At 42.8% G+C, this 25,782-nt stretch overlaps 2 protein-coding genes across 2 annotated transcripts; both read right to left on the reverse strand.

The window, feature by feature from the left end:
* Nucleotides 1–326: 326 nt before the first annotated feature.
* LOC142412385 (coagulation factor IX-like) lies at nt 327–12,054 on the reverse strand. Its single transcript, XM_075507507.1, has 9 exons — nt 11,405–12,054; nt 9,425–9,585; nt 8,505–8,529; nt 8,260–8,373; nt 6,888–7,022; nt 5,498–6,180; nt 3,499–3,616; nt 1,648–2,487; nt 327–1,616 (listed from the first exon to the last, which is right to left on the reverse strand). The coding sequence occupies exons 1-8, from the start codon at nt 11,481–11,483 to the stop codon at nt 1,910–1,912; spliced, it is 1,893 nt and encodes a 630-aa protein (XP_075363622.1). The 5' UTR covers nt 11,484–12,054; the 3' UTR covers nt 327–1,616; nt 1,648–1,909.
* A 2,189-nt stretch (nt 12,055–14,243) lies between these two features.
* On the reverse strand, nt 14,244–24,660 carry PROC (protein C, inactivator of coagulation factors Va and VIIIa). The gene is made up of 9 exons (XM_075507506.1): nt 24,528–24,660; nt 24,082–24,165; nt 23,503–23,663; nt 22,507–22,531; nt 21,834–21,944; nt 20,974–21,114; nt 20,497–20,606; nt 19,416–19,533; nt 14,244–14,820 (listed from the first exon to the last, which is right to left on the reverse strand). The coding sequence occupies exons 2-9, from the start codon at nt 24,146–24,148 to the stop codon at nt 14,252–14,254; spliced, it is 1,302 nt and encodes a 433-aa protein (XP_075363621.1). The 5' UTR covers nt 24,149–24,165; nt 24,528–24,660; the 3' UTR covers nt 14,244–14,251.
* Nucleotides 24,661–25,782: the final 1,122 nt, after the last annotated feature.

The raw sequence follows: 25,782 nt of genomic DNA on the forward strand, positions 1-25,782 counted from the left end.
TATGCTTTTGACACAGTAACTGGCCTCAGGTGTGTGTTTTTAGCATGCTGTGAGTTTCAAGGGTTTGGGTTTTTTTTTCCATTTTTAATTAAGAATTTATTGAAAGACAGGGGAGTTCCTTACTGCCATATTGGCAGGTGCAACTATGTGAAAAATAAGTGAATGGTGTAGAGCTATTCATACCCAGGTTCCGTTTGGCCCTGAAGGTTGATGGGTTAGGATGGCCTTGGTTGGTTTTTTTGGTGTTTGGTTTTTTTTTTTTTCCTTCCCAAACTTTTTTTTGTAGTTCTGGTACTACAGTCATAGTGGACTGTGGGCTGTTTTTAAATCCTAAGAGATGTTTCCTGAAAGTACTGACCCTCGTGGTCTTGTGCAGTCCTAACACAGTTTCTTGCCATCAAAATTAATCATAATAGCTTGGCATGTGTTCTCTGAGGCAAACAAAAAGGTTCTGTTACTTGTGGAATGGTAATAATGTACTTTTATAAGGCTTTGAACAAAGCTGAGGAAGAGAACCACTCAGTATGAATGCTGGTTTTGTTTTTTAAATTAAAACTTCATAGTTAATTGTAAGAAAGGTCACAAAATCAAAACTTCTTTTGATGGGTCACAAAGACCACCTATTGCAGCAGAGAAAGGTGATTTTACGAAGATGGCAATGTAGATAGAGGGGATAATTAGTTGGGATAATTATTTTAAGTAACTAGTAGGATAATTAATATAATTACTCTGGCCCACAGGTAAATAAAATATTTCACCTGCATTTTTGGCATTGAGCACTTCTTTTAAGTTTGTGAAGCTTCTTACGATGTGTGGGGAAATCAGCCTCTTCGAGGGATGGCTAGCTGCACATGATCAATCTTCCTTTGTTTTAGGATGACAGAAAAGTTGTTTCTTGCTGTGGTATGTTGGCTTTTTTCCCATCAAACATGTTCACAAATATTTCATGTCTGAATTGTTGGTTTTCATCAAAAACTGGGAGAGGTAAATTGTGTACATGAGGGGGTGGGGGGTGTCTTCAGAATAAAGAGAAAGGGTTTTCTCTCTTAGGAAGAAAGTGTGAAAAATGGACAGTTCTGTTATTTGCTACTTCTGCATCTCTGTGTTTTATAACTCCTGTAGCACTCTGCCCAGAGTGGGATGTGGAGGTTGGGAGCATGTAGCAGATCTTTGTGCCTTTCCTCACCAGCTGCTGGAGCAGAGCCACATGGTAAGTAGGGCTGTCCTGTGAGGAGCAGGAGATGGCATTTCCTCACACCCCCCGCAGCCCCTCCCAGTAATAATTTCTTTCTTTCTTTTGGAATTCTACCATACAATCCTTTTATGTTTCTTCAGCTGCAGTCAGGTGGATTCCCTCTCAGACAGTTTATCCAGTGCAGTTTGTAATACATGATTCCATACAGACATGATTTTTGTATCAGAAGACATTTGTATTTGAATTGTACTTGAGGTATCAATTCTACTCTGACCCTAACTGCTGTGTTCAGCGTGGTATTTCATAGCTAGAGGACAAGACAACACTACCAGAAATGCACTTCCTTTTCTAAGCAAGTGAGACAGAGATGCTTGCCTGTTTTTGTGATATGCGTGTAGGCTTGAGAAATTGAAATCTTTTTCTTTCTCTAAAAAAAAAAAAAAAAACCAAACCCAAAAACCCAAACCAAACCCTTTCTGATAGGAATTTACATTAAGAAAAGTTGTAGTTGTCTCCTTTGTTATTTCCAGACTAGTTATTATACACAAGTATTTTACTGAGTAATACCTGAATGAACAATTTAGCCATTTACAGTAGAGACTCAGAATTTCTTTGGAGATAATCTTGATTTTATACCATTAAGGACAGGAACTGCATAGTGTCTTAGACTGAAACACTGTAATAATAGAATTGTCCCTGTTTTTAAAGATGATATTAAGAAAAGTTAATGGCAAAGTTTTCTGAATCTGCTACACTTTCAACAATCTCTTTAATCCACGGGATGTAATTGGATACTCTCGTATATACACCATATTTTCCTTTTTCAGCACAGCCCTCACCCCAGCTTACAATCCCCAAGAGAAACCAAGTGTTGCGGTAAGACACTGTGAAAGGGCCACCGCTGTCCCCTTTGCAGGCGTCTGCAACTTCAGTGTTGTAACCTGCGCAGAACATGTTGTCAGTAATGAGCCTGTCTGTTGACTGCTGACAGGTCTCCATGTTTACAATGGGCAGCCTGACTTTCATGAGGAAGCGCAGAGTTGAACCTCTGTTGTGAGTGGCACCCCATCCACTTACCATCCCTATCCTTCCTTCTTCAGATAGCAGGGTGGCAAGGTTAGGGCTTGGAAGGCAGATGGGAATTACATACTCGTTAAAAATAACATCACTGCTCAAGTACAACAAGGCGATGTCACTGTTGTAGTCATTTGAATCATAATGTGGATGTGTCCAGCTCCGTTCCACATCAATCTTCTGTTCTTTGAATTCTCTTCGATATTTGTCAAAGTCTCCTGTAGTCATGACAAGTTAAAATGTTAAGCAAATGTAAACAGCCTGTACAGTATTGTTATGGGGGAACAGGAAGGATAGTTAATTAATGCTTTGAGCTTTTGTCCCAAGAAGACACAGACCAAAACAAATCATGCTCTCTAACAATTTCTTTGCTGCAGATGTGATCGTGCAAATCAAGTTTACCAGTTTGCCCTTTAAGGGTAAAACAAAGTTGTTGACTGGATGAATAGATACTTTGGGAGATTATGGCTTCCAGGGTAGGGATTTTACCATGAATACTGACTGCTTTTTTGTAAGCACTGTATTTTGAACAGTTTGTCTAAGCTTCCATGGGACTTTGTCACCACCCCCACCCCCCACCCCCCCCCCCCGAACATGACATAAGCACTAAAAAATGGACATCCAAGCATTCAGCATGGATAAAGCTGAATGTTGAAGAGTTGTTTCCTGTCAGCCAGTGCTGTATTCTGTTTGCTCCTCTTGCATGTCCCTTTTCTGGAGGTTTCAAGCACAAGATTATGTTTACTGTGGCATTCCTGCTGCCAGGGGTTCCAATTCCTGCTTTTGTAACCAGTGCTGTAGTACATTACAAGGGAGAGGGGCTTCTGCTCTGAGGCAATTATAGGCAATAAGAAGGAAACTAATATTCAGGCTGATTATAAAACAAAACTGACTTGAGAGCAGACAATCACCTACAAGAATCCTTCTTCCTTCTGAGGGGTACCCTGAGATGTGCTTGGTCTCCATGCACAATGAGTTTGCCAAAATGGGCAACAGGAAAAGATAAATCTGTGCCTTATGCTCCCAGGTTCTTCATAAAAACAAAAGGGACCAACTAACTAGAGCCCCTTTGCACCTAACTTGCCAAGAAAATGAAGGGTTCTGTAAATCTGAGTCAGCTTGGATGTGTCTGTGTCTCAGCCATACCTTACTGTGTTCATGTACAATGCAAAGCACTTTCTAAGTAAGAGCTTGCCTCTGTGTTTATACAATATACAAATTGTACTCACCAACAGTAACATGGTGTGGTCTGACAAGATCAAGGCAGTGAGCAGCAGTGACCACCCAGCGACTGCTGATTAAACTCCCTCCACAAAAGCCAGTATCTCTACTATTCCGGATCAAAACCTGTATGAAAGATGAGGAAGAAATTGTCACCAGGGCTGCGTGAGGTATGTATGCACCCTGTCAGGCTCGCTGTGGTTGGCTGCAGGCTCTGTATCTTGAAAATGACACTTCTGGCAATAACAACTACAGATGAATAACGATCAAAGATGATTATGATGTTAAAACAGTAATAAAATGACTGCACATCTGTGACAATGGAGCAGAATATTATGATGAACTAAGCTTGACAAAATCAAATAGGATTAGAGCTATGCTGACAGGCATTCTTCTAAGGAAACGTGTGATGATTGTGATTTTTTCATGTGACTTCAAATTTTTCAGGGGTGGGGGAGAACAGTAACACAAGGTGTATTTCATTGGTACTCAGGTTAAAAAAAAAAAAAGAAGAGAGTGGGGTTTGTCTACATGAGCAAGGGACAGAAAAGAATGTTTCACTTTCCCAGCTGTCAAGTGGAAGTGCAAGTAAGAGTGGAGATTCAGAAACTTTGTTATTTTTCCTTTTATTGGTAATAAAATTTGGGATGATCTACAGCATAGAAAAGGGAGATGTAAAAACACACTGCTCAGTGTTAGATGTAATCTTGTCTAGTCAGAATTATAAGCTCCTTTAATGCCTCAGCATCTCTTCAATTAAACTCCTCCCTGAACCTGTTATTTCATGTGTTAAACTGAAATTTTGGTATTCTGCAGTTTCAGTGAAGTTAATCAAATAATGGAAAAAGGTGCGACATAGTCTGGCCTCCTACCTTGGTCTAGTTCCTGGAGTAATGTCATGTTTTACATGAGCTATTTTGACTTAAGTCAATGTACTATTGATGCTTTTAATTCTGTTCAGTAGCGCTAGAACAAAACATTGAAAAATAGCAAAGAAAAATTGCATGAGAAGTCTGTCTTAGGTTATGAAGAACTAGAACAGAAAGGGTTTGCAAAACCCTTTAAAAAAATATATATATATAATATAAGATTCAATTATGAATTGCCTGATGTAACGAAAATGTAAAACTTTCTTGATAGTAACACTTTATTTCAAGAAGAAACAGTATAGGTTAGGCAGCATTCAGACTACATTCCCTTCTTGCAACCCAAAATCAGGTCTTCGCTTGATCAAAAGGAAAGAAGGTGCTGTTCCTGCTAGAGGCATGTAAGATGGCAGAAACCCATAGAATTTACTAGTAGCACTAGACATTTCAGCTTGCAAATGTGCACAATGACTGCATGGTCCACACACTATTTTTCCACCTGTAAAATACCTCCTGATGTGTGGAATGGGAAAATCGTTTTTGTGTGACAGCAATAAAACAGACTGACAGTAACCTGAGGTTTTTTAGATCAGTCTGTTAAGTTTCTGTGCACCAGCCCGTAAACAGTAATAGTACACCGATGAAACAGAGACAATACAAATAAGTAAAAATTAATAACAAATAAGGACACACATGAAAAGATTTAAACAAAACAAGATAGTGGAAATAAAAGAAATCTAATAAAAATAATAGAAAAATTGTGAAAAATATTGCCAGCCGTTCCAGGAGGAGTCGGAAGCACAGCTTTTCACCAAGAACATTTAGAAACAAAGAACCTGAATAACAGAGCAGGAGAACATCTGCTTGATTGATGTAGTTAAGAGAAATATTAAGCTGAGATCACAAAAGCGCATATAGCTAGGCTGGGGGAAGAATGATAAATAAGGCAACTAAGATACGTATCATCAAAAGGACCTGCAGAAGTTTGAGAAATACAAGTGGTTGGATTGCTCTCGACCTGAAAAAAACCCCACCACTTTATAATGGCTTCATGAAGTCTGCTCCAGATGGAACCGGAGATGATAAAGTAAGAAAGCATTCAGGTGTGGCATTTATGGCCAGACTGGAAGAAAGGTATTACCTGCCAGGGGCAATGTCCACGATGACACAAAGTTCCTCCCGTTATCCTGGAGTCACTGTGCTCTAAAGCAGAGCTGACGTTTATCTGGACGAACTGAGGTGCGTCTGAAACATTTCCCCAGTCACTGCTCTGATTAAGCCCATCATGCACAGTTGTTTTGTTCCGGCCAGCGCTCTCCCCTGTTTGGTTTTGCCCAGCAGCATTTTCCACCATTTCCTTCTGCCTGGCAGCAGGTGCTGTGCTCTCGTTCTGCCGTGCAGGGCCCTGGGTCGGCTCACGCCACGGAGCCGGGCCTCTCCTGGGCTTTCCAGGCCTGGCGGTCCCCTCCAATGCCTCATTGTGCTCAGGGACACCCGCCTGCTGCCCAGCAGCACCATCCGCCAGCGGCTTCTGGGCAACAGAGTCCACCAGTGTCTTGTTCCAGCTGGAAGCATCTCCTGCCGCCTCTCTTTGTCCAGCGTCACCCTCCACACGTGTGCTCTGCCCAAAGGCATCCCTTAAGGTCTCGTTTTCCCCAACAGCACTTTGTTCCAGCTCTGTTTGCCTAGCTGTGCCCTTCGTACTCTCATTCCACCTGGCCACATCATCCCTGTGCTCACGCAGTCCCCTCAGGAGTCTTCTCTGCCCCAGCCACCCTTCCTCCAGAGCCTGCCTGGCTTTAATCAGGCCACATGGAAATGGTGCTGGAGGGATGAAAGACAGAAACAAAAATTTGAGTTCAGGGTGTGTGGTGTCATGTCAAACTCCAACACAAAAGCAGCACTTCTCCTGTCCAGGAATGGGATTCAACCCTCCTGTAAGAGCCCAGGAACAACTCTGACATCTTGATGTCAAACTCCACTTTTGCCACCCACCCCGCCATCATCTGACCAAGGTGTGTAGAGCTAATTACCGAGAAACACAGCAGATGGCTGTGCCTTTTCGGAACCACAGGCATCAGCCACGGCTGGCTACTCCAGGAGCAGTCTGCCAAGGGCTCTCTTCAGGACAGAATCCAAACCCAGCATTCCCCTTGTGACAGGACGCTTTAACACAAAGTTTTAAAGACCTTTGTCATGTCCCCTTTCCTCCTAATACTGCGGTTTAGTTTCATAACTCAGTTAAGTTGATCTGTTAGAAGGAACAGGCCTACCGCAGACTGTACTGCTGCTCCTTTACCCAGTACATGCCCATGGGGGCACTGGATTAGAGAGACACCTGATTGAGAAGAACCTTAAAATTTAAAATAAATAAACAAAACATTATAAATAAGACAGATCTTTTCCATACACTAAGTGCAAGCTGCAGTAGCTACAGCGTGTGTAGCTCTTCTGCAACTAGTGAGGAGGAAAAGATGGTGCCTGCACATCTGCTCTTTACCTGAAGTAACTCTGAGCTGACCATGCTTTACCTGCTTGCACGCATCTCTTCCCGTCCTCATGCAGGGTGTAATCCTTTGCGCAGGAACATACCACGTGAAAGGCGCTGCTGCTGTCCCTGCAGTACTGCCAGCACCCACCGTTCTTATACCAGCATTCAAACTTTTCTGCAAGGGACACATACAGGCATTCACTTGGTTATTGCTACACATGGACCCCAAGAAGCATGCAGCTTCTAGCATTATTATTATAAGAAAGAAAGTAGGAAAAAAAATCTGCTGAAATCTCACAGGGAAACAGAAGGAACTACCTCTCATACTTCCAGAAAACCACACTGATTTGTAGCAAACCAAACACGTTGCCTTGTTTGCCTGTTTCTACCATTTTCTTATTTGCCAGCTTTGTCTTGAGGCCACAGCTGGGCTCTAGGCCTTTCTGCCTGTAGAGCAGGGGCAAGAAAATGCCTGGAAGAGCAAACGCTTCTAAATGCATCCGTTTGCGATCTGTCTGCACATCTTATCTTATCTTTTATATTATGAAAGATTTAAAGTACTAGGCATTTTGGTGGGGGCCAAGTCTATGAGAAATTGACTGAGTTTTTTATACATTGTTACATAAAAAAAAAAAATCATGTTTAATTGCTTCAGTGTAAAAAGAAAAGGTTGACAAAAGCACTTGGGGAAAAAAAAATTACTTATGATGCATGGTTTCCACGTCAGTTTGGCTTTTGCTGTAATTTCATGCCTCAGTCATTCGCAAACCGGATACAGTATTTCAGAGGACCAAAAATCTGATAGGAGATAGGCAGCTTTTCTACTTCATTTTTCATCATTCATATATTACACCATAAATACAATTTTTTTTTTGTTTACACTAAGCTTTGGCTAACTTGTTTGATGCATTTATTCAATAAAATTAAAAAGAGAATAGGGCCTCACCATGAACGATCTCCAGTGCAGGTGTCTATGGCAGGAATTACTAGACGACTTATCACTCTTAAGTGGTAAAAAGAGGTAATTCCCTGTCCTTTCTTGGGGGAAGATGGCCACGTGCCTTCCTCAGAGCTTGCACAGATAAGTGCAAGAGCTCAGAACCGCAGCTGCTGTATGACAGGAGGTGGTGCTACCCTCTTCTTCCGCACAGCAGAGCTAGAAGTAGCTATAGCCACTGTCACAACGATTCCCTTCCTAGGGTGGCAGTGCCCCAACATGTCATACAAGAAAACACTGTTCTAATGTATGAAATCTTAAACAACCGACCAGTTCTGTATCAGACAGATAAAGTCACCACCGATAACCTCAGCAAGAAGCCTGTGCAAAGGTTCAGCTCAAGTATCCAAGGAGCAAATTCCAGCCTTAATCCTTCCTTCACAATGAATGTCAATGTGTCTGTTCCTGTACTCACCTTTTTCACAGTTGTCTCCTCCAAATTTTGGGGGGCAGATGCAGAAGTAATTGTAGTGTCTTATTTTGCAGACTCCACCATTGTTACAGGGATTTGTACTACATGGATTTAAACCTAAGAAGAAGAAACAAGGCATAGTGTAATTCCAGGAATTAAGAGAAGCCTGGCTTTAAACTGCCACATAATTCTTTGTACCCAGAAGGGACACAAGAAATAGATTTTTTAGAAATTCCTTTTTTACCTACCTTTGTAATTGAACCAAAACTCCATCTGCAAGAAGAAATCACAAATGAAGAAAACAGTCAATAAGTGATCATACTGGTTACTGAAGATATAATTTAGAAAACTGGTGGTTTTTTTAGGGTGCATGTAAATTAACATTTTTATTAGAACCATAAAATACATTCTCAGAGCAGATCTCCTGATCATCACCACGCTGCTCACTTTCATTTGCATCATGGACCAGGCACAGAGTGCATAAACTGGGTTGCATTGGAATGAAAATTAAACTAAAAGGTTAGATCCTTAAATGCTCCAGCCAGTGAAAGATCTGTGGCACCAGCCTAGGAGTTTCAAGTGACACCCCCCCCTCCCCACAAAATGTGCCAATGCGAGGTCCTCAGCACCAACTGCTTCACTATGAAGAGCCATTTCTACCACGCTGCACTACCTGCTAAGGAAGACATCACCTAAGCAACTCGGGCTAGATACAAGAGAAATTAGGCACCTCAGTTTAAAATTGCAGTTCAAACGCTTGCTTCAGCAGAAGGTCCCTGGCAGAACGCCTGCAGCCCCGCTTCCCAGCTGGACACTATCGGGCCCTGGGAACGAGGCCCTCCTCCTCCTCCTCCTCCTCCTCTGTATTTGGAGGGGTCTGATCAAGCAAGTGGCCTCTGAAAATGTCAGAATCACGTTGCTGGATGGAGGCTCTCACAGAAATAGGTTTTAGATACTTTTAAGGAATTGTGTTTAACGTTTACACAACAAACTGAGCACTCGCTTAGAAAGTGAGATCTCACAGGTGCCTTAAGTGACCCATCCTGACTACCAAGCTGCAGAATCCATAGGCACACACCTGTCAGAGCCATGCCAGGTGGCTTGGGAAGGATTACTTACAGCTCACACTGTAACTTTCCTCTATTTTTCCTAACATAAAGTTTCTCACCGTTTTCTCCTGCGAATGGAAGATCTCCTTAGCCTCCTCAAATGAACACTTTTCCTCATTGCATTCTCTCTCCAAGTTCCCTGGACGAATCTCTTCTAGAAAATAGTTAGCACGTTTGCGGACTTTCAGCACCTCGTGTGCTTCGTCTTTTCTCATAAATACTAGAAAAACAAAATCGAACAGTTGATACTGGAACACAACAAACTGGCATCATTACAGTCACAGTCATGCATGCTTTCAGTTGAGTAAACAATATAAAGCAGGGGAGCAGGAATCCCCGTAAACAGCCCAAAGGAAAATAAAATTAGTCTGTGTTCCAACAAAAGACACTAGTAGTTTAAGCTTTCTTTTAGTGGATCAGAAGACCCACTACGGAGACTTGCAGATTAGTGCAGAAATAATTTTTTATTCTTCTTTGGAGGCTGGTTATATTTTTCTGCCTAACCATCCTGATTCACAACAATTATTAGTTGCCTGCCTGTGTGTGCATGTGGAAATAAAGCTGAAAGGAGAGGTTTGGTTTATATTTGGTGTCAGCTTTGTTAGATATCCAGTAATGGAGACCCAGTCCTTTCCAGGTAGCTACTGTGGCCACAATAGGACAGACACCACTCCTTCATTAAAGTGTCAGTTTTGTACTTACATGTAGTTCATCTCAGCTTCACTTCACTAAGCTATCTGCCCTGCCACTACGATGTCTTAAGAGCTATTACTGCCAATAAATTAAGGGAGGAGTGGCCAGAAGAGGGAATGTGGCAGTAAGATCCTCCCCACATACCCTCTGATGCTCCATAGCAAGTCTTTGCTACGGCACCTCTAGCTGAAGCACGGTGCTCCCAGGATTTTCCAGCCAGGATGCTCCGAAGGAAAATGAGGGCTCACTCAGCCCTTGTGGATGTACTGACACCATGTGCCATCTCAAGCACCTCCGGACACTTACGTGCAGTGACTGAACTGAGCCCTGAGTCACTATTTAGAGCAGCTGGAGGTTTTTACCTTTTGTTAAATCTCCAGAAGCGTGGCCCTATATCCAAAACCCATCCGATTGTGAAAAGCTGCTGCTAAGAAGCGTTTTAAGAAGCAAGCTCACTTTGTAATCCTGACAAAGCCCACCAAAATTCACACACCAGTTCATTTAACAGTACTCTGCCTTCCTCGTCATGGTTTAGCATCCTAGACAAGTCAAAACCCTCTGACAAAGAGGGTTTTGGAGATGGCCCATAAAGACACATGTTTCTTTGCAGTTGCAGGATTGGTATCTATAGCAATGACTGAAATTCTAGAATAATATTAAACTGCTTCATTTCTAGGCAATTAGAAACAGCCGACAAAACCTCTTAGCTGAGAAAAGCTTTGGACAGATCCTGCTGTCTGGTAATGGAAAAAATGTCTTTCACTTACATCCGTGAAATTGCCCTTCACCACCCCTTGAGTTCTGGGGTCATCTTTAAAGGATTTACCTATTGTAAGTACCATCACATAAAAGATATGCCTGTTGTAAAGCCTTCTGGTTTGCAGATACCAGCTCTACTTCTGCTCTTCCTCCTCTGCAAGGACAGCCATAATGATTCGTGAGATCCTGTGCCCTCTCACGCCTGTTCCAAAGCTCTCTGAAGCCATTTCCAAACCTTGTGTAGTAGTTGTAGTAAAATCAACATAAGGTCTGAGAACACATGTTCAAAGTGCCTAATTTTAGCTTCCGAAATTTGAAAACATTGCCATGCAAAAATAATTCAGATTTTGGGTTCAACATCACAAGGAGAATACTTTTCAGCAGGATAGTGGTCTAAGCAGGAAATTAAGAAAGGCTGATTTCTCTTGGAAATATATATGAATATTTATTTTTCTCTTGTGCATTTCAGGAAGTGCTTCTTCAACCCACAGGACCTTGTGTTCAGAAAAGGAATGTAGTTTCAGTTCAAATGCCAAGATTGTCACTATAAGACAATTAAGTTAAAAACGTAATTCAGAAGTACCTACCTGAATATGAAAACAGACAGCTGCTGTTGATGGAGCACATCAGTAGGAGAAACATCACAAGTGAGGAACTGCTCTCCATTTTAGTGAGCCTTCAGAATACTCCGACTTCCTGCTGATTTCCTTCAGAGGGAAAAGAAGAATGAAACTGGTATATTGTCACAAAAACAACAAGGGTGAATTAGCCTGCAAAAAAGACAAGGAAATAGAAGCAAGAGGACAAAAGAAGGGAGAAAGAAAGCAAATTCTACCCAGTTCATTTTGATCTGATTTCCACTGTTTCTCCAAGTCACACTGATGCTACACACTACCATAGGAATCCCAAGAGTTTGCAAGGCAACGTGCAGAGATTGACCTAGCCCAGGATGTGTGCAGGCTCTGATCCAAAGCCCACAGAAGTAATAAAAAAGCTATGGTGAACATGGGAGGCACGGATCAGACCCAAACTGAGCAGAAGCCAGTTCCAGCGACAGCCTTGTTTAAACTGCGAAGGATCCAGGCCGAGGTCTGAGCCGCACGCTTCAGCCAGCAGTTGCTAATGACAGCAGCTGCTGTGTAATTACTGACAGTCTTGTCAAGTAAGACCGTATGCGCAAACTCCAATGAGGAAACCATCCGCCACATACCTGGCAGTAAAAGTTACAAGAGAGAAGTTTGCATTTCTTTGTATTACCTTCCCAGGCTAAGTAATTTACCAGGATTTGACCGCACATACCTCTTTGCTACCTGTATCATTTTTCCAAAAGCAGAGTGCATTCACTTTACACTGAACCATGCAATTATACTCACTTTTTTCTTTATTTTTTTTAGGGGAAGACAGGAGAGAGATTTGGATGTACACCAGGAACAGCCATGAGGTCAAGAGGTTGATCATTAACCAGTCACAAATATTGACAGAAGAGAGACAACCTTCTGGATTCTATTAAACACATTTGAAATCCAAAATCAGAAGAAAATAGTGTGTTTCCACACACATGCACGTGTGCATCAAGAAAAAAAACGTCCTTAAAAACATCCTCCAACAATAAAAGCCACTTCTTTGCAACAAATTTCTTCAGGAAAATCTGGAATTTTTAAGAGAAGATTTCTGACACTCCATCATCTTTCAGTAGGTAAGACCAACTGATCTGGAAAATACACAAGCTGCTCTGTAAACATCTGTTGAAATATGCAGAGCTGTGAGTGTGTAGGAGGATTCATAGCAGTCACCCACAGGAAGGCAAATATTGCCCTGTAGTAGTCACAGCTATTCATTGGCATTACGATTTCTGCCTTTAATTAGATGCATGTTTTACTGGCTTTGAACACAATAATTTTCCTTGTAATTCAATGACTAGCAACGTCCTCAGAAGCACATATTCTTGGTGCAGGCCCTGGCTTGTTCGACGCATTATTCTTTAGCATTCCCTGATCCTTAAATCTAGTCCCAAATAAAAAAAGTGAGGAGAAAAAAAGAGAAAAAGCGAGACAGAGACAGCGACACAGAGAGATGGCTGACTGTACTCTGCAGTTTCAGCTTACCTCAACATGAAGCCCTTAGCCTGTTACTTCTTTAATGCATGAATCAACTTCAAGCACTTGCTTAATAAGCATGTAAGCAGCTTGTAAGTCAACAAGACTAAGTCCACAAGTTTAAGAGGTATTAAACCTCTTTGCTGACACCCTATTAAATTTCTTACAAATCCTAATACAATTTTGTTGTGCCTGAGTTGTTTTTCGTTTAACAATCTCATCATAAGAGCAGACTGAAGTTCTTCACTGATCCAAATGTGGGTCCAAATCCTGATTGAGATGTTGGAAACATATGTCACTACGGCAGAGTTGGTTTCACTTTTTTTTCTATGATATTAATTATATTTAGCAGGCTTAAGTGCTAAGATTAAAACTAATTACAAATTGTGATATCAAACTTCATTTTGACTGTTGCTACTTCCTATGAACTTATTGGTGCTATGTGTCTTTATTTTATTTACTGATACATACACGGACATACAGATACAGATGCAAACACACACACATATATTTATCAGTAAGTATTAGTAATGCTAATATAGCCTGCAGCTGATGGCATTCACCAGAATAGGAATGAACAAAAGGGTTTGCTTAGCCTGCTAATTAGAAGAGATTTACGGACCTTAGGGTAAATAGAGCATGCGAAAGCTTGGAATTAAACCTCTTTTTTTTAATAACACCAGAATTACCATTGACTTTTAAGGAAGTCTGGGGGGGGTAAAATCAGGCATCAAGTGTGCAAAGAATAGAAAATATGGGGAAGTTCTAGTGACCTGCTGAATCAACTGAATCTGTGAGCACTGCAGCAAGATGTGAATGAGTGGAGGCAGTGATGATGTTATTAAAATTTCATTGTGTTCAAAGAAAAATTATACAAATACAGAGCAAACCAAAACAGTTACTGTGGATATGTTAGAGTAAAGCTGAAATGACCGAACTGTATCACTACGGTGATTGTTAAAACACTTTTCTCTGTCCCCTCCTGCCCCCCACCCCAACCAATTCAGTCATTTTACACTTCAACGATGGAGTCATCTGACCATGGACTATCTTATTTTCTACAATGCTGTACAGCATCTCAGCGTAACAGGGTATTATTTCTTGCCTGTAGGGCCTAAGTAGGACCATGCTCCAAATAAACAACATAACCTGGAAACTAACCAATGTAAACAATGTAAAAGAGAAAGAAAAAAAAGAAGTAAAAAAAATAGGTACCAAGGAAAACAGTACACAAGGTTAACATATACTCAATATTTAATACTGAAGATCTGACAGTACATTACACTGCATACTGTCACTAGCACATAGCCACAATATTCCAGACTCTCAGTATCAGAATCAACCCTTCCAAGATGCTGAGAACTCATCTATGTGGTGCTGGATCCACTCAAGATATTGACTAACTTTGGTGTAGACTCCAAACTTCTCCCTTCTTCCACAGCCTTCACCCCAGCTCACCAGTCCTACCAAAAACCAAGTATCTTTATATTTAGTGATCATAGGGCCTCCACTGTCCCCACTGCAGGCATCTTTTTTGTCTCCTAAGCTCCCAGCACACAGCATGTTGTCAGAGATAGCAAATCTCATCGCCTGGGCACACTCGTTCCGGGGAACCATGGGGATCTGAATATAACTGAGGAAAGTAGAGTAATTGCTGTTAACATCACTTGTGCTGCCCCAGCCAGTTACCACCATCTGCTTCCCGCTTCTTGTCAGCTCCTGTTCTGCCAGGTCGCGGGTCGGAAGACAGATAGGGAGTGCATATTTGTTATACATCACAGGCTCAGCCAAGTGCAGCATGGCTATGTCGTTATCAGAGGTCGTCTTGGTGTAATTTTCGTGGCTCACACGTTTATCAACCCAAATGGTTTGCTCGTCTGCCTCAGTACGGAGACGGTGGAATTTACCTGGAAGAGCAAACAAGAAGATGGCAGATGCTACCGAACCTTCCTTCACCTTGAACACCGAGGCATCTGGATTACATTTGGGCTTTAGTACTTCACGTTTTCACTTCCCTTGTAATATAGACATTTGTTCATTTTATGTTATAGGTTAACAGCGTTTTTTTCTAGATGGACAAGTCTGTAAACTTTCCATACTTACCAAATCATGAATACATACAGTACTAAATTAATTAGTACCCTAGAGGTACGGTCATCAGGCGAGAAACCGAAATGCCTATGTATTGCCCTGTTGTGTTGATATTACAGGACACTTGTGCAACTTGAGAGATCTTCTTCAGGAGGAAAACAATCTTCTTGGAGACAGCACTAAAAGCTGGGAGAGCAAGCATACAGCAAAGCAAGACATTGACACCAGTACATGAGCTTTATGCTGTATAACCAGTGCCTGAACGACTGAACTTCAGGATTTGTAAGATAAAGATGACTGACTGGTAAGGCTATTCCTTTCTGAAATCTTGCATCTGTATTTTAAGGAATTTTTAAGACTTCTTAAGACAACTTAAGACTTCTCAGTTGTTATTTGTGCTACATGATCATGGCCACTTTGTGGGCTAAGCAGTTATGGAACAGTAAGCAGGAAACTAAGTTGAAAAGGGCCAGAAAGGCAAGAACAAGTCACTTGTGATACACTGGAAAAGACAGAAACAGATATCTCTCATAGGATGTGAAGAGATAGCCCCAAGAATAATTATCAGTGGCTGTCACATTTCTCAGCTGTGCTGTTGGCTAATTTAAGCTTCATATCAAGGCCTACTTCAGTATGTACTTGATAAAAACACTTCTTTGGAGAACTATCAATCATGCACATTCGAGCTGCAGGCAGGCACACATCCAAGCACATGAGGTGGCAGGACATGCAGGCTGACGCCTCACCTCTGCCCATGCTGCATGTGTGTGACAGAAGTGTCCTTTCCTTCTCGGTCTCTCTATAAGTGAGTTGGAAGTTGCTCTTTATCACCACCTTTTCAAATGTGTGCTCCACAATACTATCCTTCAAAATTGTCGTGTCCCCCCCCCCCCCCCCCCCCCGTTAACTTTTGCCTTCTTTCAGTCTTATTTGAATCCCTCCAGATACAAACTCTACAGCCAAGTTGCTCTGACTTTGTGTGACCAAGGTCTTCTGAAGTCACTTGCTTCAATGTAAGCTCTCCTGTGCCTGAGCCTGTCAATGAGGTATTGCAGCTGTTTGGGTTTTTTTTCTGTAAAGAGTCAGTGCCTCCAAGCGTAGGGACTTTATGATCCACAGTAGTTCCAGAAATAGATTCTCTAAAGACCCCTTAAGTCCAGCTTTGGGTCTTGGACTTCCAGACCGATTATTTCTGAGTCTCTCCTCTTGCTCCTCTGCAGACAGCCAATGGACATTTCATAGATGGCTACAGCAGATGGCTGAAACTGCTCTGACAGGCACCTGTATTATGCAGTACCAGAGCCTGAAGGACTTGCTCCTACCAAGCCAATGCTCACAAATCTTTTTTTTCTGCTATCACGACCTCTCTTCTTTGTGGCAACAGTGTCCGTAGCACCCTTGGAGCACATTTCCTTGCTACCCACTCTGCAGCCACTGTGGCTGGGGGCTGACTGGTGGATAACTGGTGGCTGACTGGTGGTGACTGGCTGACTGGTGGGGCAGGGGTTTATTCTTCTCTTCACAGATACAAAACTCTGCTTTAGGCCTCAGAAATAACTCTGGACTCGAACACTGTCAGATCATCTCCTCCTCCTCCGAGGAAGGCAGTTTAGTTGTGTAGGAGCATACTTTCTGCTAGGCTTCACGTGCTCTGTATACAAGCATGGCCATGAACTGTCTGTATCCTGAGACACCTAAGAACAAGCGGGTGACAGCTTTTGCACTGGTGCTATTGTAGCAATGGCTCCACCCGCCCCAGCCCAGGAGAAGACACTTTTGAGTTCTGGTCATGAATACTTCCTTTCTCAGATGAGTTACCCGCGCCACGAATTTCAAATTCCAGAAGTCCTATCCACACCTGGATGTACTGAACCTAGAGGCTCTGTGAAATGCATCTAGTTCCTTCTACACAAGAAGGAGCATCATAATCTTGCTGCTGGCAGAAAAATATTAACTATGAAGCTCTGCATAAACAAGGAAGAGCGAGACCTGTTCTCTGAAGGGACAGACAGTATTTTGAATTGAATCATTACTTACAATCACCTGTCTGCTCTATTTTCTTGGAGCTCTGAACACACTTCTGGATGCTCTTAAGCTGGAGGTGCAGGAACAAGAGCCACAAACAGGAAAACTGGGTTGTTCTCAAATCCATCTTCCAAAACTTCAGCTACTCTGAGATCTAACTGTTCACTTCAGACACCAAAAAGCCATGTGAGTCCTGCTACAAGACTGCTCCCCAAGATCATGAGTGCAAACCCAGATGCAAGCTTCCCCTCCAGTTTTGCTCTTATGGATGGCAAGCAGAGAGCTGCAGCAGGACGAGTCCAGACCAGTGTTGGGTATCTGCCTGACAGAGGCAGGTTGAGTATCACCTCTGCAGTCTCACTATGAACACCTTCATTACTGTCATGGAGCTCACACCTGCCCCCACAGACACGGCAATGTCTCCATTCAAAACTCCGTTCCGTGCATCTCACTAGATGCCTCTAGGGTTTAGAGTATGCATTTTTCCGATGAGAACTGCTTTTCTGGTGGCAGTAAAATGCCCAAATGATACATGTAAAAGGACAACCATGTGATGTTAGGCTGGGTCTTAAAAAGGTTCCCTTCTGCTTGACCTGGAGTATCATTTGGAGAAGAATCTCTTCTCTCTTGGTGAAGTCTCAAGCTGTAGTCATCTCAGTCCTGCATGTACACCCCCATACCACAATAAAGGACCCTTCTGTGGTTCCCATCTCACCACAGCAATATTGCTCAAGACTGAATGAGAAGGGTTCTCCTCTCATATGTCACAACTCTCAGTCCATGATCACACACTTGCTTCTTCCTCTGTTAATAAGGCAGGTCTTTTGGGCAGCTAGGAGAGTGAGAGAAATTTGAACCTCTATTGCTGATCATCCTGACACTATAAATTACTCTGTATACTCACCCCAAATTTATGTGTGAGGTGCCTCTTGAGTTTCATTTAAGCCCAAAAAAAATCTCAAATCAGGGATCTCAAGTGCCAACACTTTTCTTCATCCACTGAAAATCACTTTTCATTTGGACAGCACAGGACTCTTTTGACAGATCCCACCCCTTCTTTCTTTGCTGCAGAGAGATCTCTAGGCTTGGCTATCCCAGCTGAAAGCTTGTCAGACTGCACAGATCTCTACCAAGACCTGCAGTACAAGGCCAGGGTGGGGTAATTTAAGTGCAGCCTCAATACTTCTAGTTACCATTTTCCCGCTGACCTATCCCCTTCAAGTTACACTCAAAGCTACATCTAGCACTGCAGAGCATTCAAACACCCCATCTGACAGTTGCTTTTCCCCTAAAACATTTCAAGATCCTTTACCAAGCAAACTGCACAGGTTTCTTCTCCTTGGGCCTCACTAAAACTAAATATATATATTGGCAATCACTTAAAAGGGAAGAAAATGACTTACTAGGAACTGGAAGTGCCTGGAGATGTGTAGTCTGTACGCTTATTTCCAAACTACCACACACACTTCTACTTTGATCTCCCTCTGTGGAAAAGGTGGATATTCTGGCACTAAGAGGACCCAAGGGTATATCATATGCTTTTCCATTCATCCTTTATGTTGAACAATGGAGGATGTACATAAACACATCCATCTGTATGTGTCTTACTGTCTCTGTTCTCAAATGTTTGCACATCCACATTGTATATGGAACACGCATACAGACAATATATTTCCAAGGCTATGTATACAGACAATATATCTGCAAGACTTTCCACAATTACTGGGAACAACCTTATCTTTTCACTAATGGAGAAAGAAAACACTTGCACTGTTATGCCTCTGTCACCACCAGTAGATAGAAAACACTAATAAAAAAAATTCTACTTAAGTGTCAATGGAGCACTGATTATTTTTGTCTGTTAATTTAGGAGCAGTACTGTACTTGACATAGATTTTTTCATGCTTAAGAGCAGCAGTGCCAGTAAAGGCAGTGTTGCCATCCTGCAGCACCTCTCCTCCTTCTCTACTGAAACTCTCTTAAGTAATGGTGTTCAAATGTATGAAAAGGCAGGAAGAGGCACTGTGACATTCTCCTCCTGGGATCAAGACTTTTTTTTTTCAGTATTGGGATGACCTTGAATATTTTCATCACCAGAAAAACACATGCAGAAGAGACTAGGTCTTTCTACTTTATAGACAAGCAGCAGTGCTCAGAAGACATCAGCTCACTTCCATAGGAAGGTTGATAGTGGCTCAAATGAAATCAGATTTTTACTAAACTTTTTTGGTTTGTGCTAAGGTACATATTAATAATTCCTAGACAACCTACTCCTACAACCAAAGACTTTTGTCTTCGTAACCTGCTGGTCTTTCTCCTGATATTAGAAACTTTGGGAATGAAAGAGCTATATTTAAAAAAATGGGGACAGATTTTTTTTCCATACCAAGTCTTACTTTGAGCCCCTCTTCTGCCTCAATGCAGTGTGCTGCCGTTAGGACCCAAGATGGATGGATGAGAACACCCCCACAAAGAAACTTCCCTTTGCTATTTTGCAGCATAATCTGAAACAAAAAAAGAGAGGTTTGACACTGCATGGAGCATGGCTCACAGAAGATTGTACACATTCTTCTTTGTGGTTGCAAAATGTCCAGACGCATCAAGCACCAAAGCATGTCACATTAATTAAAGCCAAAGCTCTACAGTGGGACAAAAGCACTTATGAATAAGGTCTCTGTGGAAAAAAGTTTGGAATATTGTTCCTGAATGAGGGCTGGCTTCATCCAAATCAGCAAGGGATGATGCTGGTCACTGCAAAAAGGCACTTTGGTACTTCAAAGCTTTGAAACACAGAGCTCAAATGAAGGGATTATTCTTGTGTCCACAGCACACCAGAGACAGCGTGTCATCTCAGGCTGCAACTCTCATGCTACGGTGTAAAAGGGCCTTTAATGTCAAGGAGAACCAGGCCCTGATTATATGGATTCACTAGTTCCACAATAAGCTCTGCGAGGTCTCCCCTTTCTCTGTGATGTCCCAACCTGCTCTGTAAAGCTATTGCATATTTTGCTGATTAAATCTGCTAATTTGAACTTAGGACAGGTGAGGCTTATAAGAACAGATCCATGCAGAAAGTGGGAGAAGATTACTTCACAGTCCCAGCATAAGGCTGTTACAGTAGCTGGAGCATGCATCACGCAGCACAAGCTGCAGTGATTAAGTGGCCTTCCCCAGGATGGAGCAACAGAGTAGGTTAAGTGTCATCACTATCCTCTCTCTTGACATTGTTGACAAGGTAAGGTAAAAAACTTGGCAACAGTGACAAGGTCAAGAGTCCTAACAGATAATAAACTATTTTCTCCTGTTACTCCAACTTTTGGGTTGCTTTTGAAAAAGCTAAGCTAAGGGAATCTTAGCTGCATGTGACACCCCACTAGTAATGTAGGAGCTTTCTGGACCAGCTAGACAGGCAGAGCTGTTCAGGAAGAGCCTGAATTATTTGTGGTGAAAAACTCTTTTCTCCTTACCTGCCAAGGGCTGCCTCCCCGTCTTCCTGCTTTTCCCTCAATGAGCCGAATATTGAATCCTGCTTTGGCTTCAATGTAGTCCATTTTCACTCTTCCACAGGGGAACTCCACTACAGGAGATGCAGAGAAGTTAACTAGCAAAGACTAGATCACCCAATACAAAATCTCTCTCTGATGCATTCCCTCCATCTCTCGAACCTAGGCAATATTATTAAGTGGCTTCACAGAATTCCCTCAATGCTTTGCAGAGGAGGCAGTTTCCTGATTCCCCTGTATGTCTCCATGCGGCAAACACAGGTTTAAAGGCCATAAAGTGGCTATGGAGCTGTGAAATGCAGGCACAGAGTTACTCTGCATGGAATGGATGTTTTGAAAACTAGTATAAAGTGCACTGCAGACAATTCTCCCATAAACCCCTCTTACTTCATGTTTGAATAATCCTCTGTCAAATCTGGACTACCAACATCCTCCTCTTACCTACAGGCTTGCACATGGTATGGTCCTTCATCAACTGATACCCAGACGCACAGCTGCAAGAGCGGCACTGGTTGGCAGGGTCATCCCTACAGAAATGTTCACATCCTCCGTTATTGACAGAACAGTTGGTGTATTTGACCTCTGCGGAAAAAATGAACAGCAAGAGAGACATGAGAAGTGGGAAAGCCAAAGAGTCACAGGAAGGTAAAGTGGCAGAATGACATCGTGATTCAAGTGAGCAACAGCTGACAATGGATTTGGGATGACAGTTGTGGGCTTTGATGGCACTTGGGCCATGAGACAGCAAACACACCTTGGTCCAGAATAAGGCAGTGGGGAGATGGAGAAAACAGAGATTACTGTCAGGGCACGTACACTGGAGAACAGAAAATTCACTGTCACTGAGTGCAAGTCAGACAGTACAAAGTGTTGATGATACATGACATACACACTCATCCCTAAATATGCTATCCAGCTTTTGTCCTAGGAAGAAATTGTCACAGTAATGACAATAAAATATTTGCAGTGGATTGTTTTTTCCCCTGTATTGTAAAAAACCCCACCATCATCCCTGTGCTGATAGTTCTAAAGTAACTGAAAACCCTGCTTTACAGAATTATTCCCAGTATTTTTGTAAAATTTCGATATCTCAGATCTCCAAACCTCTCGCATGGCAACACAAAGTTCATTTTGCTTTAGATAAGCACAGATAATCCTTTCACCACATCATGAAGCAAAAGAGAAATCACATTAGTAGAGGAAGCAAGTATACTGTGTAATGACAAAAGTGTTGATCCCTATTACACAGAGATCCCTATCACAAAGAATGTTATTTTCTAGTGGATTAAAGGCAGCATTACCATAATTGCACAAAACCCCCTCCCAGCCTTTGTTACAGATGCAGGAAAATTTTCCAATATTGTCCTTGCAGATCCCATTGGAACAAGGCTGTGGGTCACACTGATCTCCATCTGAAACAGATGCAGGAAAACTCAGTCCCTGAATCATACAGAGCTCACAGATCGAACATTAACACGAACAGACCCCTCCTAGATTCCCACGCATCACCCACGGTTTCAGCCACTGAATATGGTTTCAGCCATACCTCCATGGTGCTAGCCCAGAGACAGGGGCGTTTGTTTGGGTTCTGAATTACAGCTGCAGAATGAGTGGAGTGGGCGGAAGGGGAAGAGCGAGCAAAACCTGAGGCAGACAGGGAGAGGCAGGTTACTGTGGAAGCGAAGAGCAGTGGTGGGGCTCCTCTTTGGACACATCAGGCAGGGTTAGAGCATCAGAGAGCGCTCTTGACCAGTGCCAGTTATCTCTGGGGAGATAACTGATGAAAGGCACAGATGCACCTCAAGTGTTTTAGGAAGGCTGCTTGTATGATAGGACTGGAAAACATTCTTTGCACACCCCATATAAAAGAGAACAAGAATTTGAATCCATATGTGATACATGGCAGCAGGAAGGCTGAGTACCGGTTACTCTTGAGGAAACACAGAGAAGTGATTAGGGAAGTCTTTCACTTACCTACATACTTGCTCCAAAAATTTAGCTGTGGAGAAACAAAAGTCACATTAAGGCTAGAAGCAGATTTTTAACAAGCGAGGGATGTAAAGCGTATCATGGTCTTGGCCAACAGAGCACAGCACCCCAGTCAACAGCATCTGCCTCATTCTTCTTGACAGTGTAATGACTAGCACTACAAACCAACAAAACTGGCCACCCTGGACATTCATGTACTGCCCATACTCAGCACACATTCCCCCTGTCCTGCTGCAGACCCACCAGCACCACAACCCCTCAATATCCCCACAGATTCTCTGTTTTCTTGTCACTTACTGCCAGGTAAGTCACCTGTGTTGTTGAGCACACAATTCATTTGTGCCCAGTTAGAAAAAACACGGGCATTGTGAAGGCAGACCCCACTGCACTCTGGGGTCTGAGGGACAGCAAGGACTGGTTCCTATGTGGCAAGCCTACTCTGCTTAATGCGATAAGAAAAAGTCCAAGCCAGCGCAACAACTGGGTGTGGAAAGGGGCAGGAATCAGTGATGTTGACAATAAAGGTAGTGTCCAATTGAAAATATGAGGTTTGGAGAAGGAGAGGACCTAGTGATAAATGTTTGTCAGGCACAGGTGGGAGACCATGAAGGGGAGCTACAGTGAAAAGCAGCCAGAGCTGGCGAATGGACAAGAGGGCAAAGGACTGGAAGGACTGGGAAAAACTCAGTGACAGCAAGAATAGCCAACGGGGTCAAGCAGGGATTGGGATTACCTGGCTGGGACCTAAACCTCACAAGTAGGTCAGGCGGGACATGCATGAGCAGCCAAGTTTTGTGGCCCATACAGGTGGTAACTTGACAATCACTGTTACACAATTACATTCAAAACCATGCTTATACCTTAGGATGCATGTTCAGTGCTCACAGCAAGATCTTCTATGCCCTGGATTGCAATACTTTAAGACGACGACGAACGATTGATTGGTTAAGGCCCACATTCATCCTTAAAAAACCAACTTACTGTTGCTTCCTTCGTTTCAAATATCTCACTGGCCTCCTCAAAGTCACACTGCTCTTCAACGCACTCACGCTCCACAGAGCCTGGTTTGAGCTCCTCCAGAAAAGAGTTTGCCCGCTTCTGGATTTTCAGGACTTGGTTTGCATCTTTATTGCTGTAAAATACTGGAAGCAAAAACATCAAAGCACAAGCTGGGAAAAGAGCTGGCTGAAAACTGGTAGTGGTCCTTCCCAAAGGACACTTACAAGAGCAATAGCCCCTCTCTAGCACAGCAAGAGAGCCTGCCCTACAAACCGTGGGCTGTCAGTGCTGTGCTGCAGAAGCAAGCTCCAGCCTCTGCTCTGTGATACTCGGGCAGCTCGCAGGGCTCGCGAGGGCTGTGACCAGGCAGCCATCACAGCCCAACGCTGTGTCTGTGAACCTCTGCGAGAGGAATTCAAACCCCTTTAACGGGAACGATTCCAGCCACTCCCTGTGACTGACAGAGGAGCAGGAAATGCACTTGCAGCGGTGAAGGGTATCTCTCAAATGAAAACTCGTGAAGTGAAGAGGGTGAAGGGTATCTCTAAAATGAAAACTTACTTGAGGTACTGCAGACTCGTGAGGAGCAGGCAGTCAGCAGCACCCCTATGGTGACGAGCTTCCACATACTGCAGCAGGAGTCACCTAAAGAAGAGAAGGTAGGTGTGAAGGGGAGCGCACTGCTGAGCTGCAGCACGACCCCCATGCTGCAGACAGTTTCTATTCAGAGAGCTCAGCTAGCTCCTTCACTTGTTTTTCTCAGAGCAGCTCCCTCGCTGTGTTGTGCCGTGACTTTCTCCGATTCCAGCTCCAAAGCGGCCGTTCATTAGAGGCCCTCCAGACTGGTTTTCTAGTTCCCTTTAACCCATCAGCAGCTCCCCCAGAACACTTCTTTTCTGCCCCGACATCCTCCCCTTGTCACCAGACTTTTTTTACAAGCTTTATGCTTCATTAAAGCAAGCTGTACTTTGAAATCCCGAAGGATACGATACTTTTGAAACACTTACTGCTTTATTCAGTGTGAATCAGCGTGATCTATTCTTCCGCCACGAGCTCTGCTGGAACTTAGTTAATCCATAACTTCAGATATTTACTCTTTGGAGTGACATGAAATGCTTTCTTTTTAGTCATTAAACAAACAGTGCTCAGGGGGAGCTTGACAATTTACCTGCATGCAGGAGAAAAGTGAAACAGCTGAGACATCCACTCTGCCGTTTTCAAATCTGTTTTTCTTTTGATTCTCTGGCAAGTAGAAATGGTTATCTTTAGTTTGTAAGCGGAACCACCCAGTGCTGAGGTCTCTTGGGAGATCCTACCACTTTCTCACAGCATGCAATCACCCAACAGGGACACATATTGCTATTTTCAAGAGTCCTCCCACCTTACTTTCTCATCAAAGGTTCCACCACAAAACAGCCAAGGCAACTAACCCCCCTTACAGCCATCAGCAGGCAGTGCCTGCCCCATCCGCTGCCTGCTGTGAGGACGCAGGGCAAGAAGCTTGTACCAGCATGCCGCATCTTTTGGTGTACTGGATAAGCTCTCATCAGCATAATATCTTCTATTAAATTTTGAATATTAAACAATTTAGAGAAAAACCACAATCCTTTTCAGAAGTCCTCTTGCATGGGAGATCGTACAAACCCGTGTGTTCCGCTTCTCTGAAAGCAGTTTGTGCAGCAGCACCTCTGCGAGCCGTACGGCGTGTGGCATCGTCCTGCAAATCACCTGTGCAACCATGTGTCCTTAAGGGTCCTTCACCAGAGAAAGTGCCATCGGGTGCTGGGAAAAAGTGGACCTCTCCAGGATCTCAGCTCACGTCCAGTGACACCGTTTAGGAGGGCTCTGACTGCTTATAAATTGTGTTTTCTTTTTCTCTTGCAAACTTGGCCATGGACTTTCTTGAAAACAAACTCTCTTTAAACACACAAAGGTTTATGTTTCAAAGTTCATCCATTTTGGACTTGTGCAAAAAAAAAAAATTGCAGCATCCAAAATTACAGTTGGGGAAGATGTGTGCACTGTGAAGCTCTACTGATATATTCTTTATCTTCAATTCAGCCATTCAATAAGAAAATTTAAGCTGAGATTAATGATAACAGATTTTTGCTGAAAATAAAGTTTATGAAACACATCTGAACACAGGAAACATAAAATAGGAAACATAAAAAGAAACAAGTCTAGTACCATATATTCCGTGTATTACTCATACAGTATTTGTAGCTGAACTGGCTATCTAGAAATAGTGCTTTGCTACCACAT

The sequence above is a fragment of the Mycteria americana genome, chromosome 7, assembly GCF_035582795.1.
Source record: "Mycteria americana isolate JAX WOST 10 ecotype Jacksonville Zoo and Gardens chromosome 7, USCA_MyAme_1.0, whole genome shotgun sequence".
NCBI lineage: Eukaryota > Metazoa > Chordata > Aves > Ciconiiformes > Ciconiidae > Mycteria > Mycteria americana.